This window comes from Euprymna scolopes, chromosome 42 (assembly GCF_053919585.1).
Source record: "Euprymna scolopes isolate OS-2025 chromosome 42, ASM5391958v1, whole genome shotgun sequence".
Lineage (NCBI taxonomy): Eukaryota > Metazoa > Mollusca > Cephalopoda > Sepiida > Sepiolidae > Euprymna > Euprymna scolopes.
The window spans coordinates 64,685,891-64,701,194 of record NC_136523.1 but is presented as its reverse complement, the minus strand read 5'-3'; the positions used below and the strand labels follow the sequence as shown (position 1 = coordinate 64,701,194).

The 15,304-nt window shown below is 33.4% G+C and overlaps 1 protein-coding gene across 8 annotated transcripts in view; it reads right to left on the bottom strand.

Moving 5' to 3' along the window:
- The window catches only part of LOC145267118 (uncharacterized), a 250,945-nt gene that overhangs the window by 63,218 nt on the left and 172,423 nt on the right, over window positions 1–15,304 (bottom strand). For 3 of the 8 annotated variants that reach the window (XM_080123148.1, XM_080123143.1, XM_080123145.1), the window contains exons 6-8: window positions 13,867–13,980; window positions 12,838–12,852; window positions 11,683–11,706 (exon numbers count right to left, since the gene is read on the bottom strand). In XM_080123148.1, coding sequence (XP_079979274.1) covers window positions 11,683–11,706; window positions 12,838–12,852; window positions 13,867–13,980 — 153 coding nt within the window. The remainder of the gene's footprint in view (window positions 1–11,682; window positions 11,707–12,837; window positions 12,853–13,866; window positions 13,981–15,304) is intronic. The other 5 variants (XM_080123149.1, XM_080123144.1, XM_080123150.1 and 2 more) reach the window with 3 other exon arrangements.

Genomic DNA, 15,304 nt, shown 5'->3' with positions numbered 1-15,304 from the left:
CATGCAATTCGGTTCATACAGTTAAAAAATTTCCAATTTCTTACTCGGTAAAGTTTTTTGATGACCAGTATATAGGAGTCAGTCTATTCATTTTATCATAAACAAAGATGATAAATCCACCCTGTGGGAAACCATCCTCCAAGCTGGAATAGGTAACATCAAAGTAGCAAAAACACACCCAAATCTGAAGGATTTTCCAGCTGTGGAAAGGATATGAACCTGTCTTTGATTTAAGCTGTAATAGTGACTTGTTGGCTTCAAAAAGTAACTTCACTTTAGATTTTCCGGTATTACTACACACATCAAATGATACATCAGGCCGAGTCTAGGTAGATACCCACATCATTTGACCTGTCAGTCTTTTTAAATCTGTTTTCTCCTCTTCATGCAACTCATCATTTTTCCTTAAGGACCTTACTTTCTTTATATCTATTGGAGAAATAGATGACGCATAATTGTTTTGGTTTATAATGATCCCATCTTCCATTTGTCTAACACACAATCCCAGAAATTTGAAGGTTCTATTTTCATGAATTCCAACCTTGCATATTTTCTTTAATTCTGAAAAACAATATAAAGTCATCTACATGCATGGCCAGAATACCCATCAAGTTCTCGGATAAATCATGCCAAAGAAAGCATTGTCATATGCACTTAACATTCCTTTTAGTTTAGTTAATTCCTGAGTAACTGCCTTGTACCATGAATGGGGCGCATCATTCAATCCATAAATACACCTTTTCAGCTTCCACACTGGACATGCCTCAGATATTGGTCTGAGAAATGCTTCTCTCTCTCTCTAGCATTTCACCTTGCAAAAGTGCTGAGGTGAAATCAAGGGTCTCCACCTGCCAATTCTTAATAGAGGCTGTTAACATTACAAGACATATAGCTTCACAGAGAGTCTGTTTTTAGGTTATGCAAATTTTCTTTTTGCTATCCTTAACTTTCTGTTATCCATTTTGTTGATATGCATTTTTGATCTATGTTAGGAACATATTCATACACTTCATTAGTTTTCATATGTTTTATATCTTTCTCCTCTGCATCAATCACATCTTTTGCTTGTTCTTGTTCAGCTGTGAGGAAAACAACATGTTCTTCATGATCTCTTTCTGTTACCTGGGGAAGTTCTTGCCACTGATCAACCTTATCCTAATCGATACACACTGGACATTCATTTTCTGCAGTTGATTCTATATTCTGCCAATGGCCACAATTTCCAGTTTTGGTTGTGTACTCATAATCTTTCCTTTTTTTACTTCCAATAATTTTATATTCCACTATTTTCCCTTTACTCGGCCTTGTAGTATTGTCTTTCAGTTTCTCTTTTTTACTAATGGAATTTTTATCATCTTGATCTTCAACTTATTCTTTCGAGACTTTATTCATCTCATTTAAAGGAATTGTATTTTCTTTATTCCTTAGCCTTCCAAGGTCCTTGTCCATCTTTATCAAGTTACATGGATGCATCCTGTAGAATGCTCATCCATGTCGGATCAATGCACATTGACCCATTTTACCTAAAACTTTGGCAGGACCATGCCATCCTTTATAGTTTTGTCTCCTATAGTAAACACTGTCTCCTGTTATAAATCGTCCATCCTCATAATGTCTTATATCAAATTGCAGTGTTCTTCAAATTTTTTCACTTGATTCAGCCTTCATGAACCTTTTTCTTGCAGAATGTAAGGCATTTAAATTTATTCTAACCATATCACTGGTTGTTGAAGCATCTAATGTGAGTAACTGATCTATCAAAACTGACGGTGTATTTGTTGGATCCAAAAACAAGCTTATTTAGGCTATGTCCAGAATGATTCTAAAGAGCATTTTTGGCACTAGCAGCCCAAGCCAAAGCTATTTCTGGTTCACATTTCTCAATGTTTTCTCCATTGCTTCAGCCAACATTAGATTGTGATGTTCCACATTACTGAATGGACTTCCAGCAGCTTTAATGCAAGTTTCAATATTCAGTTTTTTATTCATCTCTCTGTAACCATCATTATTAAATTCTCCCCCATTATCACTTAAGAAGCATTTGGGAACTCCAAAATATGCTATCCACATTAAAAATATGTTGCAAATAATTTCTTCACTCTTCCCTTTTACTTCCATTTTGATTGAAATTTAGTTTCAATTTCTACTTTGATAGCAGGAATTGTTTTGCATTCCAATGAAGAAATATCAGAAAACACTTTTTTAAAGTATCCTTCATTGCTGCATAAGTTGAACTTCCATATATTGTCATCGCTAATTTTTTTTTATTGTCTTCTGATACATTCGCTGCATTTAAAACAAAAACTGCTTGGATTCCTTCTGGCAGAGAAATTTCGTGTTCATGTAATTTCTGGTACAAGAATTCATAACGCACTAAAAAGTCGTTTATGTTTATTCCATCAGTTCTTTTGTAAGAGTAAAATTCCTTGAATGACATGCATGTCATTGTGTTTTCGTCCCTTAAATACATCTCGTCCAACTTGTCCGTAATTATTTTTAATCCATCAGTTCGGCCAATATCCGTGATGTCTAAGTGTCAAGTGCATTCTCGTTTTGTGGCAATGGCAAAAATACTGTTGGGCCCTGTTTTTCCTTAGGTAAACCCGTGAAGATAGACCATATACTTATGTTTTGTTTCTATTTAATATACATTTCTTCATTCTGCAAAATAGGTGGCTGTTTCGTAAATGACGTCATCTTTCTTTCAATTGTGTTTCAACGTAAGTTGACAGATATAATATCTGTCACACAAAAGGGTACTTGTACGGTTTAATCAAGACATAAAAAAAATGAAAATATCGAAAAAAAAAAAAAAATGAAAATATCGAAAAAAAAAAAAAAAAAAGGTTATATTGCACGTATCCGTTATGAAACGAAGTTCTCCGAAAAAAAATTTCACTTAATTTCATCAATTAGTTTGTTTTGTTTAATTATATTTTTTTTTACAAGGTATTCATCACTTATCAAGGCCCGGAAGCCACTCAGGGATAAGGATTATTTGCGTGTACAGTACGTTAGTATTGGAGATTTGATAAAGTGTCTTACTTAAGGGGAGGGGGGGGGTCATTAGGAATTTGTTTATATTGGACTTGAAGACATCCAGGTTGTAGTCAGGTGGGAAACAGGCAAACGGAACAGAGTTCCACAGGCGTGCACTTCTAAGAAAGAAGCTTTGTTCATAGAATCTATGTTTTAGTTTTGGCAAAGATAAAGAGTGGGGAAAATTTTTGACAGTGGTTTCAGCCAGACAGGTTTTTATCGTGAAAGATTGGCGAGGAGGACCAGAGATTGGAGCTCAGACGAGCACTCGCTATGAAAGTAACGGTAAAACAAAGACAGGCTCGCAACGTCTCTCCTGTGGGAGAGAGGTTGCAGGGAAGAGAAACGGGCATCCCCCACTAAGCTAAGAAGCCTATTTTGTACTCTATCAAGGCAAGATAGGCTATTTTTAGCAGCTCCTGCCCAGATGTGGCAACAGTACTCCATCCTTGAACGTACTTGGCTTTTATATAGATAGAGAATTGCATCAGTAGTGAGATATCTTCTGGAGTGGTAGAAGGATCCTACAATTTTTCCAGCGACCTTGGCAACTGACTTAATGTACGTGCTCCATTTCAGGTCAGGAGTAAAGGTTAAGCCCAGAAGCTTATCAAAACATGGAGCTTCCCCTAGACGAGAGCCATCCATTTCAATTGATGCCAGATGGGGATCAAAGAGTTGATGATGTAAAGATAGGAGCTTGGTTTTAGATGCATTAAAAGTAATCAGCCACCTCTTCCCCCACTGTACCATGCGCTCGAGATCAGAGGAGAGAGAATCAGAGAGAACTTTGTCATTTACGGCCTTTGATGTGTTGCCATAGATGGTCGTGTCGTCATCATTTTTACATAAACAATTTATGATACCGAGCAAAAGGTTCGATTTTTAGGAAGAAAAGCTAGTATTAAAGATGGGGAGGGAGTGTCGGCACTTTACATTGGGTTATCTCCCCATGGCGTATTCAACTAATTCCATAATGGCCGACTTTAACACGCTATCATAAGAACATGTTTTTCCGCTGTAAAAAAAAAAAAAAAAAAAAAATACTCGATCAAATTAAATGAAATTTTTTTTCGGAGATCTTCAGTCCAAAACGGATACGTACAATATAACCTTTTTTCGATATTTTCAATTTTAACGTCTTGATTAAACTGTACAAGAACCCAGGAAAGAACTACGCTCTGCTACCAATGTTAGTTCACTTAGTATATTCTACAAGGTAGAATAAACACGTGTTACTGTTGGTCAGACGCCATATTAATATTCACTTGAGAAAAGAGACATAACTAAATATATAGAAGAAGGTCACCAAGTTCGACAACTCCAACTTTAACATTTTACTCTAGAGAGCTATCCTACTCAAAATAATCTCAGAGTGTATTCCAAAAGGTCAAGGAATGTCCACTTTAGTTTTTCAAACATTTTTTTTTATATTTCTTGTGCTGTAAAATGTTTTGTAAAAGTTAAAAATCAATGTATTCAGTAAGAACAGATTTTATTGTTATTCTCACAACGTTTCGGTCGATGTAACTTCCAACCTATTTCAAGTGTATCTTGTCAAACTTGAGAATCTGTACAGAATTTCGAATGGAATCTTTTCATTTAGTGTAACAGCTGATGAAAGTGGTAAGTGATAATCAGTTTTAAGTGATAGGAGTTTGGGGATTGGAGGTTCAATCCTCAATGCAGGTGATAGTAAGAATACAATCATAAATTACTTGCGACTTTTACCGCATAAGAACAAGTTACCTCTGTGGATTAAACAAATGGTTCTATTTGAAATTCTGTACAAATTTCAGAAAACGGTTCCATTTGAAATTCTGTACACATTTCAGAAAACGGTTCCATTTGAAATTCTGTACAAATTTTAGAAACTGGTTTCATTTGAAATTCTGTACAAATTTCAGAAAATCAATCAAAATTGAGAATAATAATCAAGATGAGAAAAGTAGTCCAAATAAAACAACCGCCATGTTTTATTGTGTTTGTGATCTGGCAGACATAACAGATTGGTTGTTGTTATTGGTGTAGTTCGGGTTAGATGCATAATTCGTTGAAATGTCTGGATAATATTAAGTCTTTCAACTTTGTGAACTTTTGTTTTCATTCTTTTTATGCACGTTTGTTCCAGTTAAAATAAACAGTTGAATTGTGGGATTAGTTTGTTTTGATAAGCTGCCTACAATGGTTTTTACTCCAGATCTATAATGGAAGATTAAAACTAATATTTTCTAAGGTTGATGGAAAAAAATTTCTATGCTTTCAGAAAGTACTTCTGATGCAATCCTCTACCTATATAAAAATCAGATACGTCCAAAGATGGAGTACAATTGTTACATCGCGGGGGGGGGGGGCAAATCATTCTTTCTTTGACAAAGTACAAAATCGACTTCACAATCTTCTGTTCTATACAGTCCCTTTCTCACACAAAAAACGTTAGTAGTCTTTCTCTACTTCATTATTTCCATAGGACATGCTCAGCAACTTCAGATGAAATCGGAGGAAAAATTCAATAGTGTCCTTCAAATATTTTGCTATTTAGGCCTGACTTTGAAAATCCACCAAGATAACTTTATATGAAAGATCTACCATTGCTTACTTTTATTGAAACTAATTTGAATTTTCTAACAGCTAACATATTGATTTCTATAACAGCAAAACAAACGAGATAGAGAAATGATTATTAACCTTCAATTATAAAATGCTTTTCTAAAGTGCAGAAAATAAGTAGCTGGCTAAATACCTCAGTGTTAGAAAATCGAGTAATCTAAACTTATTCAAAGTCGATAAAGTTAATATTTGATAATGTTAATATTTGATAATGTTAATATTTGAAGAATTTTGATGGAGTGGAAAAAGAATTAAGTGGTTAATGAGTAAAAGAATTGGAATTCTCGTTTTAGTTTTAAAAAGAGTAACTCATGATAATTTGAATTTTAATCTGCAAAAATGACTGTTGCGTTCATATATAAAACATGAAAATAAAGTATCCTGTCGGCTAAATGTGAATCTTTGTCATAATTTACTAGCTATTCATAGCTGATGATGTCCGGAATGCAGTGAAATCATTTTAGTTTTTCGTTTTTATTTGTTTGTACAATATTAAACTCCAACTAGATAACACCTATTTATATTCTCTTCCATTTAAAATGAATTCTCCCTTGCTAATTCTTATTTTTTGATGGTTAGTTAAAAATGTTTCCTATTAACAGACATATGAGCCAGACTAAATAATTCTTTAAATAAATTTTAGCCAAGTATGTTGCTAATAATATGAAACAACAATAACAAATGAAAATTGTCTTATCAAAAGTAAAGTTCGATTTATCAGCTTAAATGCTATTTGGGTCTAACTTTGAAAATCTAATGATAACTTTAAATGTTAGATTTGTTTGTATTTCAAAGAACATTTATTAATTATGAAAATAGGTAGAAACTTTGTATATCTCCAATTGAACTCTTGTCTCGAGGCTAGTATTAGTTCAAAGTTTTCTTTATAAAATAACTGCTCTTCCATGGCTTTACACTATATGTATGTTTGCTATTATTTTCTTAAGTAGACCAAAGATAAAGATGACATATTAAGCAATAATTAAAAGAGATAGAACTGATTATGACGGAATTAAAATGAGGTAAACAGTAGTGCAAAAGAATTCAGCTGTATTTTGTGTGGATCGAACTCATGTCTTCACATTTATGTTGTATTCTTTGTGAATTAATTACATTCTATATTGACACCATGGCAACAGAAATGAGAGTCATAGAAACAAACTTGTTGTGTTTTGGCAGTGGCCGTGAAAACCGTACATCCCAAAATTATTATGAATTTAAAATATATAATTAAGAGCATCTTATTAATTATATATTTACCTAATACTAATAATAGTAATAATAATAAATAATAATAATAATAATAATAATAATAATAATAATAATAATAATAATATTCTACAATAATTAAGTACACAAATTATTGTAGTAACCGCACCAAGTTAATGGATTTAAAATAAGAAATTATCCCCATTCCCAAGAAATAGTTAAGGAAGAGGAGGGGGGGGGGTAAAAAAAAAGAAAGAAATTAAAGAATGGGCTGATGAAGGAAAGAAAACTGAAATATTATTCCGTTTTGGTTTTAGAGCGAAGAAAGTGTTAAAACAGGGGGGGGGATAGAAAAGTAATTAATACACAAAACATCATTACATGGTGTTTAAGTAGAAAGTAATGTTGATTGAGATTTAATTAAATTTGAATTAAGTAAAATATTAATTATTTTTTATAGTCCCTTAAAGCAGTAAAACAATCAGTAAATTAAAGAATACGAAAAAGGAAACGTAATAAGGAAAATTAGTTCAATAGTTTGAATAGTAAAAACTTAATGTATGGAAGCACAAACGCATAAGATTAGGTAAAATAATATCTGTTGCATGTAAGTAAGATGTATTTTTTTAGTTAAGTATACAATGAAGATTATGAAATAATTATATAAGTAGTTAGTGAGAAAAGCACTAATTACACATATAAGTTAATGAAAAGGGACGAGGTATTATTACTGAAATACCCAACCGTATATATCTATATTATTGAGTGAATATTCTAATGTTTTAATGTAGCATAGTTTTATAAAGTATGAAGATGATTTTGAAGATAGCTGCAATATTACTTTATTGCATAATCCCCAGATGATTTTTACACTTTCTAAATACATCAATTATTTTGTTTTGGTTAATGTTTTGCTCTTATAATATGATTCTATGATTAATAAAGTTTTACATCACTGTGGATTTGAAGGCCTACTACAAAGTCATTCACCAAAAACTATTTCTTAAATGTATACATTGCTTTCAAACCAGTTCATTCTTCTTTTAAGCTTGATGATATTTTGAAACCAAATAGTTTCTTTGGGTTTTCTTACGATTCAGATTCATTTTGCACATCATGCTTCTCAGTCATTTTCAAATACAGAAAGCCTGCGATCATCCTCTGCTTTTAATCTCCAAGTTTCAGAAGCAAATGTAGCTATGGGAACCACCAACTACATTGTAGAGGGAGTTTCAAAGCATAAGACAAATAGTTTGTTAAAGGCAGAGTAGGCCAACACAATCCTTCTGTTTACATCGTTTGAAATATTCAGACTTGAGGATTTTAGAAAAGTGAAATTGTTAATTGTTTAACTTTTTGTTTTTAGTTGATTTTAGTATCAGGATTAAAATTTTCAGTCTTTATTTTGCAGCATCATTATTGCCGATTTAGTTTACAAAAACTGAAATTTGAGGAATATTTATTAAACCAAACTTCCCGGATATCTTAGCTGATTTCCTGTGTGGACAGAAATTACACTAGAGGATCTGAAAATCACCTCCTCTCAAGTACATAATATCATAAAAAAACTTAGACACCTCAAAAGCATGTGGGCTTGATCTCATTCCGGCTGTACTATTAAAAAAATGCTCCACTGAGGTTGCTCCAGTTTTCTCCAAACTTTTCAACCAATGCCTTAACGAATCTTGCTTCCCTGCTTCTGTGGTACCAATTTACAAGAATTCTGACGAAAGAACCGACCCATTAAATGATTATCCCATTAGCCTCCTCCCTCTTTTCGACAAAATATTTAAGTCCATAATTAAGCTCTAGTCCATCACCTTACAGCTACTAGACTTGTCTGACCAACAATATAGAGATATCCTAACTATAATCTCTGGACGTATATACTATGCACTGGATAAGGCAGAGGAGGGGAGGGCAGTAGCCCTAGATATATCTGAGGCTTTTGACAGGATATGGTATGATGGTCTTCTTATGAAAATTAGATCATGTAGTATTACTGGATGAATACTTAACGTAATTAAATCCTTCTTAAATAAGAGAAAAATCCAGGTTGTCCTCAATGCTTGCATATCGCAACAATATGATATAAATGTGGGAGTACCGCAGGGGTCGATCTTTGGACCTTTATTATTCTTGATATTTATAAATGACCTCCCTGATAAAATTGTCTCCGAGATAGGTATATTTACTGACAACACTACGCTCTATAACAGGTACGGGGGGGGGGCAAATGAACATATCCAAGGCAATGGCAAAAACCTTAGAGGAAGACCTCTAGTCTGTAGTGGAATCGGGACAAAAATGGATGGTAACGTTCAACGCTGCCAAGACTAAACTAGTTTCCTTTAATAATTACAAGAAACCTTATCAACCACCAATAGCTATGGCTAAAGTTAAATTACTTGAAAGCACTTCATTCAAACTCTTCGGCTTAACGTTCACAGGGAACATGAGTTGGGATGGATACATCAAGGTCATTGCCATGGCTGCTGCGAGGAAGGTGAACTCTCTCTTCCATGCTAGAAAGTAACTTACGCCTGAAAGTATCCTGTACCTCTACAAGGCCACCATTCGCCCATGTATGGAGAATTGTTGTCACATTTGGGCTGGTTCGTCATCTACTAGTCTCTCACCCCTGGACAGGGTTCAAAAGAGAGTCGCCAACCTAATAGGTCCTGAACTGTCAGCTAGGCTACAGCCTCTGTCCCATCAATGAAATGTTGCATCCCGCTGCCTGTTTTACAAGTATTTTAATGGTAAATGCTCCAATGAACTACAAGCCCTAGTACCTCCTCAACGTAAATACCCCCGATGAACCCGACAAGCACTAAATTCCCACCCCTACACGGTAGAGATTCTCAGATGCCAGAAAGCCTTCTACTCTAATAGTTTCTTCTCCAGAACTGCAGACTTTGGAATTTTCTTTTGGGTTCCTACTTCCAACTGTACTGACATACAGAGGTTCAAGTGTAATGTAAACAGACATCTTGCTGCTCAACTCCCTACATATGCAATTTATGTTCCAGCCCCCTGCATCAAAGTGGCACTTGCCTTTTTGGAGTGAAAATGCAATTAAAAAAAAAATTTAAATTGATGTCTAATAATTATTGTTAAAATTTCACAGAAAATTGGAGGTACTTTAATTTTCATAAAAGGCTTCTCCCCTCTGATTACCCCCTTAGTATAAATTTAAATTAAATTAGTTTAAAATTGAATTCTGTACATATAAATGTTTAATTATATAGACAGACCTAATTTTATGAAGATAGTTATACACACATACATATAATGCACACACAAATTATGTGGGTGTATATATATATATATATTACCAATTTTTCTTTTTGTTACTAGAGAGTCACTGCTTATCAAGGCACGAAGGTTACTCGAGGATAAAGGTTAATGATTGTCAAGTGAAAGAACACCATGATGATTGGGGATGTTGAAAATTGGGTAAAAATTGATTATTGAAAAGGACGGTACAACAAGAACTTGTTTACATCAGACTTGAAAATGATCATGTTATAGTCAACTAAAACGCACCTTTATAGTAGTCTGTTAAAACTTGATGATATTGCTCCCCACAGTCAACTGAAGAGGGAACCGTCTGAAATCAGTTTTCTCTTGTTGATTAATTACAAAAGGATTCGCAAGCATCGGGATGAAAATGGTAAGGCAGCATCAGAATTGCCACAAAAGAGTTGAGAGAGTTATCTCCCATTGCCTTGGCCCAAAGCATCCACAAGGAAGCAAAGCATAAGTTCCTCATTTCTATGGCTCTCTTACTTTGAGCTAATTGTACCATTTATAACAATTGTAAACCTTATACAGCTTGTTCGTACTATTGCAGATGATCCATTGTAGACGACTATTTGAAATGTTTCATTATAATGAAAAACTAACATTTTATTTTGCAGAATTTCATCTCAGAGAATCCTCAGTACAAGCAGTAGCAAGAATATAATTCAGACTTCTACTTGATATGCTGACATTACGAGAACAATCTACAATTTACAGTAGAGATCCCTAGGTGTAGGAAAGCCTTTTACTCCAATAGTTTCTTCCCCAGAACTGCAAGTCTTTGGAACTCCCTTCCGGGATTCTGCTTTCCCAACTCTACTGATGTACAGAAGTTCAAGTGTAATGTGAACAAACATCTTGCTACTCATCTCCCTTCATAATGCCCCAGCAAATTATCTCCCCGATAGTAGCCCCCTACTTCAAAGTGGCATTGTGCTTTGTTTGGGGTGAAAATTGATCAAAAAAACTACCGTTGTAGATTAAATAGAGGATTCAGTTCAAAATTCTGTACAGTTGCAGAGTTCGACAAGATAGAATTGAAAAAGATTGGAGATTAACGAAAACATTGTGAGAATGATATTGGATGAAAACAAGTGATATTTCTGACAAAAAGAGAAAATTGCTGTTTTCTGGGTTGGGATCTATCCATCTAACATCGTTGGCTAGGTTTATGATCTTGAAATAACATTTTTTTAAGCTTCAGACGAAGCACGAAGCCACTTCATGTAAGTGGTTTCATGCCTCGTTTGAAACGATTTTCATGAAAAAAAAGAAAAAGTCCTCATATTTCTATGAAAGGCTTTGTCTGTCCATCGTTCTGTTATGCTAACGTTTGAAATAAAATTTTAATTGCTAAACACACCGAAAGAATCCATCTTAAAACCATAAATCTTTTTTTAAATTTATTTGTTTCAACATTTTAGAAAATTTATAAAGTTTTCTCATCAGCAAATTCAAAAAATTATCATCAGTTACTCTACATTTATTAAATATTAAAACTTTGAAAATGTTTCTTACGTTGTTATCATGTTTAAACCAATGCTGAAAATAAAGGTGAAATACATCAATTGGAAAGGAACATTTAAATTTAATAAGAGAATATCAAGCGATATTAAAAATTAAATTACAAATTTCTTTTAATAGTATTTTTTTCAAATAGGAAGATAAATGATAAAAGTGCAGAATTTATATCAAATTTGAAGGAAGACCCAATATTGCTCATGAGTGAATGCACAATGCCATTAGATCTGTTTTCACTATAACACCATATTTTATTTTTATTGTTAATCTCTCCTCCCGTTTCGCCTCCTGAATCTGAATTTCTGGAAAACACTGTGAGAATAATATTGGAGATGAAAACAAGTGATATTTCTGACAAAAAGAGAAAATTGCTGTTTTTTTTTGGGGGGGGGGGTTATGGTTTAAAATTCACTAAAATTGATTATATGTATTTAAAATTTTAAAGGCAATCTGAACTCATTTAGGGACAGGAGCACATATATATTTTATATATTTGGAGCACAAGGGAATGTAGGGATTTGGAATTATTTTTATGTTCCCTGAGGAATTTTGAGAATTTTATACTTATGCTTTACATTTTATAAATGAGGATATTGCAGGTTTTAAATGAGGTTCGGCTCTGATAGGAAGTCAGGTTAGAGATTCAAGACAAATTCCATTGTCTTCTAAAGTATAAGTAATTCCATTGTGACAGTTGTTTTAATTGCCTATAAAAAAAATAATTATAAAAGTTTTTTTTTCACTATTAATTTTGGTATTATTTATAAAGAATCTATCTACTGTTATAACCTTTGTGTGTATTTTTTATTGTATCGAGGTATAGCACTTTAGTTCGGCATGTGACATGCAAGTATGTATATATATATACACATACACACACTATCAATCACACTTTAATTGTGTACTTTAAATGATTGTTAATTAATATTTTACTTGACACAAAAGCATTTCATAAATTATTAAAAAAAAAGACATGACGAAAAAGATTGCCATCATTTTTTAATTAGACAATGTCAATACGATTAGTTTGAAATTTCTCCTTCCTAATAATATGACAACAATATTCAACAAGATGGAAAAAAAATGGAGCACAAAAACACAAAAGGTTGGTAAGTTGATAGCCATGCTTAGATATGACAGTAAATTACTTACTTCTCCATCTTCAACCTGAAAAAATAATTTCCTACATTTATAAATTCGAACAAAATATAAAAACAAACAAAAATCCCTTTTCTCTTGAAAAAACGTTCATTAAAAATACAGGAATTTTATTATTCATTTTCAGTAATATATATTCTGCTGATATGCATAATCACATTGACACATCAGTTCTCATTAGATCACTGAAGTTAAGCAACTTTGAGCCTTATCAATACCAGATGGGTGACCATATGGTAATACTAGGTGCTATATGTAGAAGGACGTTGATACCGCCCTGTTGGAATTCAAACATTACTCGGACAGTTACAAGGAGCAAAATAATTTGACGTAAGAAAAAAAGGTGCAGGTAAATCTCCTGACTAATTTAAATGGTCCACTAGGGAATCTATATTATTATGGAAAGGTTGAATAAAAAAGTGAGGCCCCTACATGGAGGAAGAGAGCAAAGTCTGGGTAGAAAAGGAGAGGACATACTTCTGTGACTAGCAGAATTGAACAGGCACTCAATATTACATAATTTGAACAATTATGCAAAATTGGCTAGCATCACAGAATGGATTCATAGTAATGAAATGCACTTGGAACAAGGTCATTCCTATAAAAGGCAGAGACACCTATCATTTGTGATCTTTTAATGGAGGTAAGATTTTTCAGTCAGCAAATATGTTTTTAGCTTTATTTTCATTGCTTAGAGAAAATTTCATTCTGAATTTGACGAATATTCTATAATATATCCATCAAATTTATTTCAACTGGGATTTTTAATCAACAGAAACAACGTCTTCGAATTATTTTAACTTTCAAGTTTCTTTTCATTTTTTACTAAATTCTATTAATTCAGGAGACCAAAATGATTGTTTTGTTTTTTTTTAAATTAAAAGAGACCAAAATACAGCAAATAAAAACATTTTTTTAAAGAATGTAAAAATTTGGATTAAAAAAATTATTAGAAAAACATTTCAAATTTTCATATTAAACAATTTACCAAACATTTGATAGAAAGATCAAAAGTTAATTTACTTTTTCTGCTGAATACATTTGACTTCCAGAGGTTTCGATGAACATCTTAACATTTCTCTTGGCGGCAACTCTACCACAGTTCAGACTCAGTTTTGTGATGCCTTCTTGATAAACCTAAAAAATAAAATTCATAAAAATATTTAAAAATGCTATTTTTATTTATTTATTTTTACGGCTTCAGATGAAGTATTTTTAAAAGAAAATCAGACCTTTTAATGCACAAATTCATTAATTAAAGGAGTGTAGTGTTGTAAATGAATGAAGACATAAAAAAAACTCTTTCCAAGGCTTCATTGAACAAAATTCACAGCTATTAAAGCAAGAGAGAAAGAACTCCGTCTGTTAAAGAAAAACGAACGTGTGCAAAATCACGTGACAAGAAACTGAATGTGCATATTTTTTTTTTAAATACCAAGAACAAAACAATTTAAATGAAAATATTTTAAACAGTAAGAACAAAATAATTTAGATGAAAATATTACAATCTCCCCCACTTGTAAAAGAGATTGTAAATAGTTTTTTGTTTTATAAATCCAGTCGCTGGACTAGCCTGCAAATTCTGTTAGATCAGCGTGGAGGTAGTTCACTATTCGAAGGACCAGTGGTCCTCTGGGAAGATTGGTTCTCAGGGTTCTGACTATTATAGTCAAATTCTTCTCCTGTATTAGGTGTAGTACTAACAGGACTTGTTTCGGTCAACTGGGTCGGGTCTGCATTTGCAATGTCCGGTTGAATACTTTTAGTCGGATTTTGAGGTCTATCAGAGCGTGGAAAGTGAGCTAGATGTCTCAGCTCTACTGAATCTTCCCAGCCATCATTATGTCGTATTCTTGCATGTGTGGAGTTAGCTTCGAGGAGTTCCACTACCTTGATAATCGGGTCATATTTGCTCCTGTTATCAAACCGTTTTAATAATACCTCCCCAGTGTCACAGAGCCAAACAGGTAAAGCAGTACCAGTAGAAGAGCATCTTTCAAAGTTTGAGGAGTTGCATTTGTAGTAGTGCACAGCAGGGAGCGAATAGCATTTAAAACATCCTGTAGAACATCCTGCCAAGCGCTAAGGAGTAATCATCTAGATTCCAGAGCTAATAACAGAGTGTTCCAAATAATGCTGTTGTAGTGCTAGCATTGACTGTTGCCTCTTGGGTTGTATGCAGTAGTGTTGCTGGATCCAATTCCAAGTTGTGTCAAAAATTTTTTTAATTCTTCCAACATAAATGAAGTTCCTCGATCGGAATGGATAAATGAGGGGAGTCCGAATATGGAGAAAATATTTGTCAGGCACTCGATTGTGGTTTGCAAAGAACAATCATGACAAGGGAAAACAAAAGGAAATCGACTGTATTCATCGATGACAGTAAATATGTAACGATATCCCATCGAAGATACCGGGACAGGTCCTTTGTAGTCTATGGAGAGGCGCTGAAAGGGAGCAG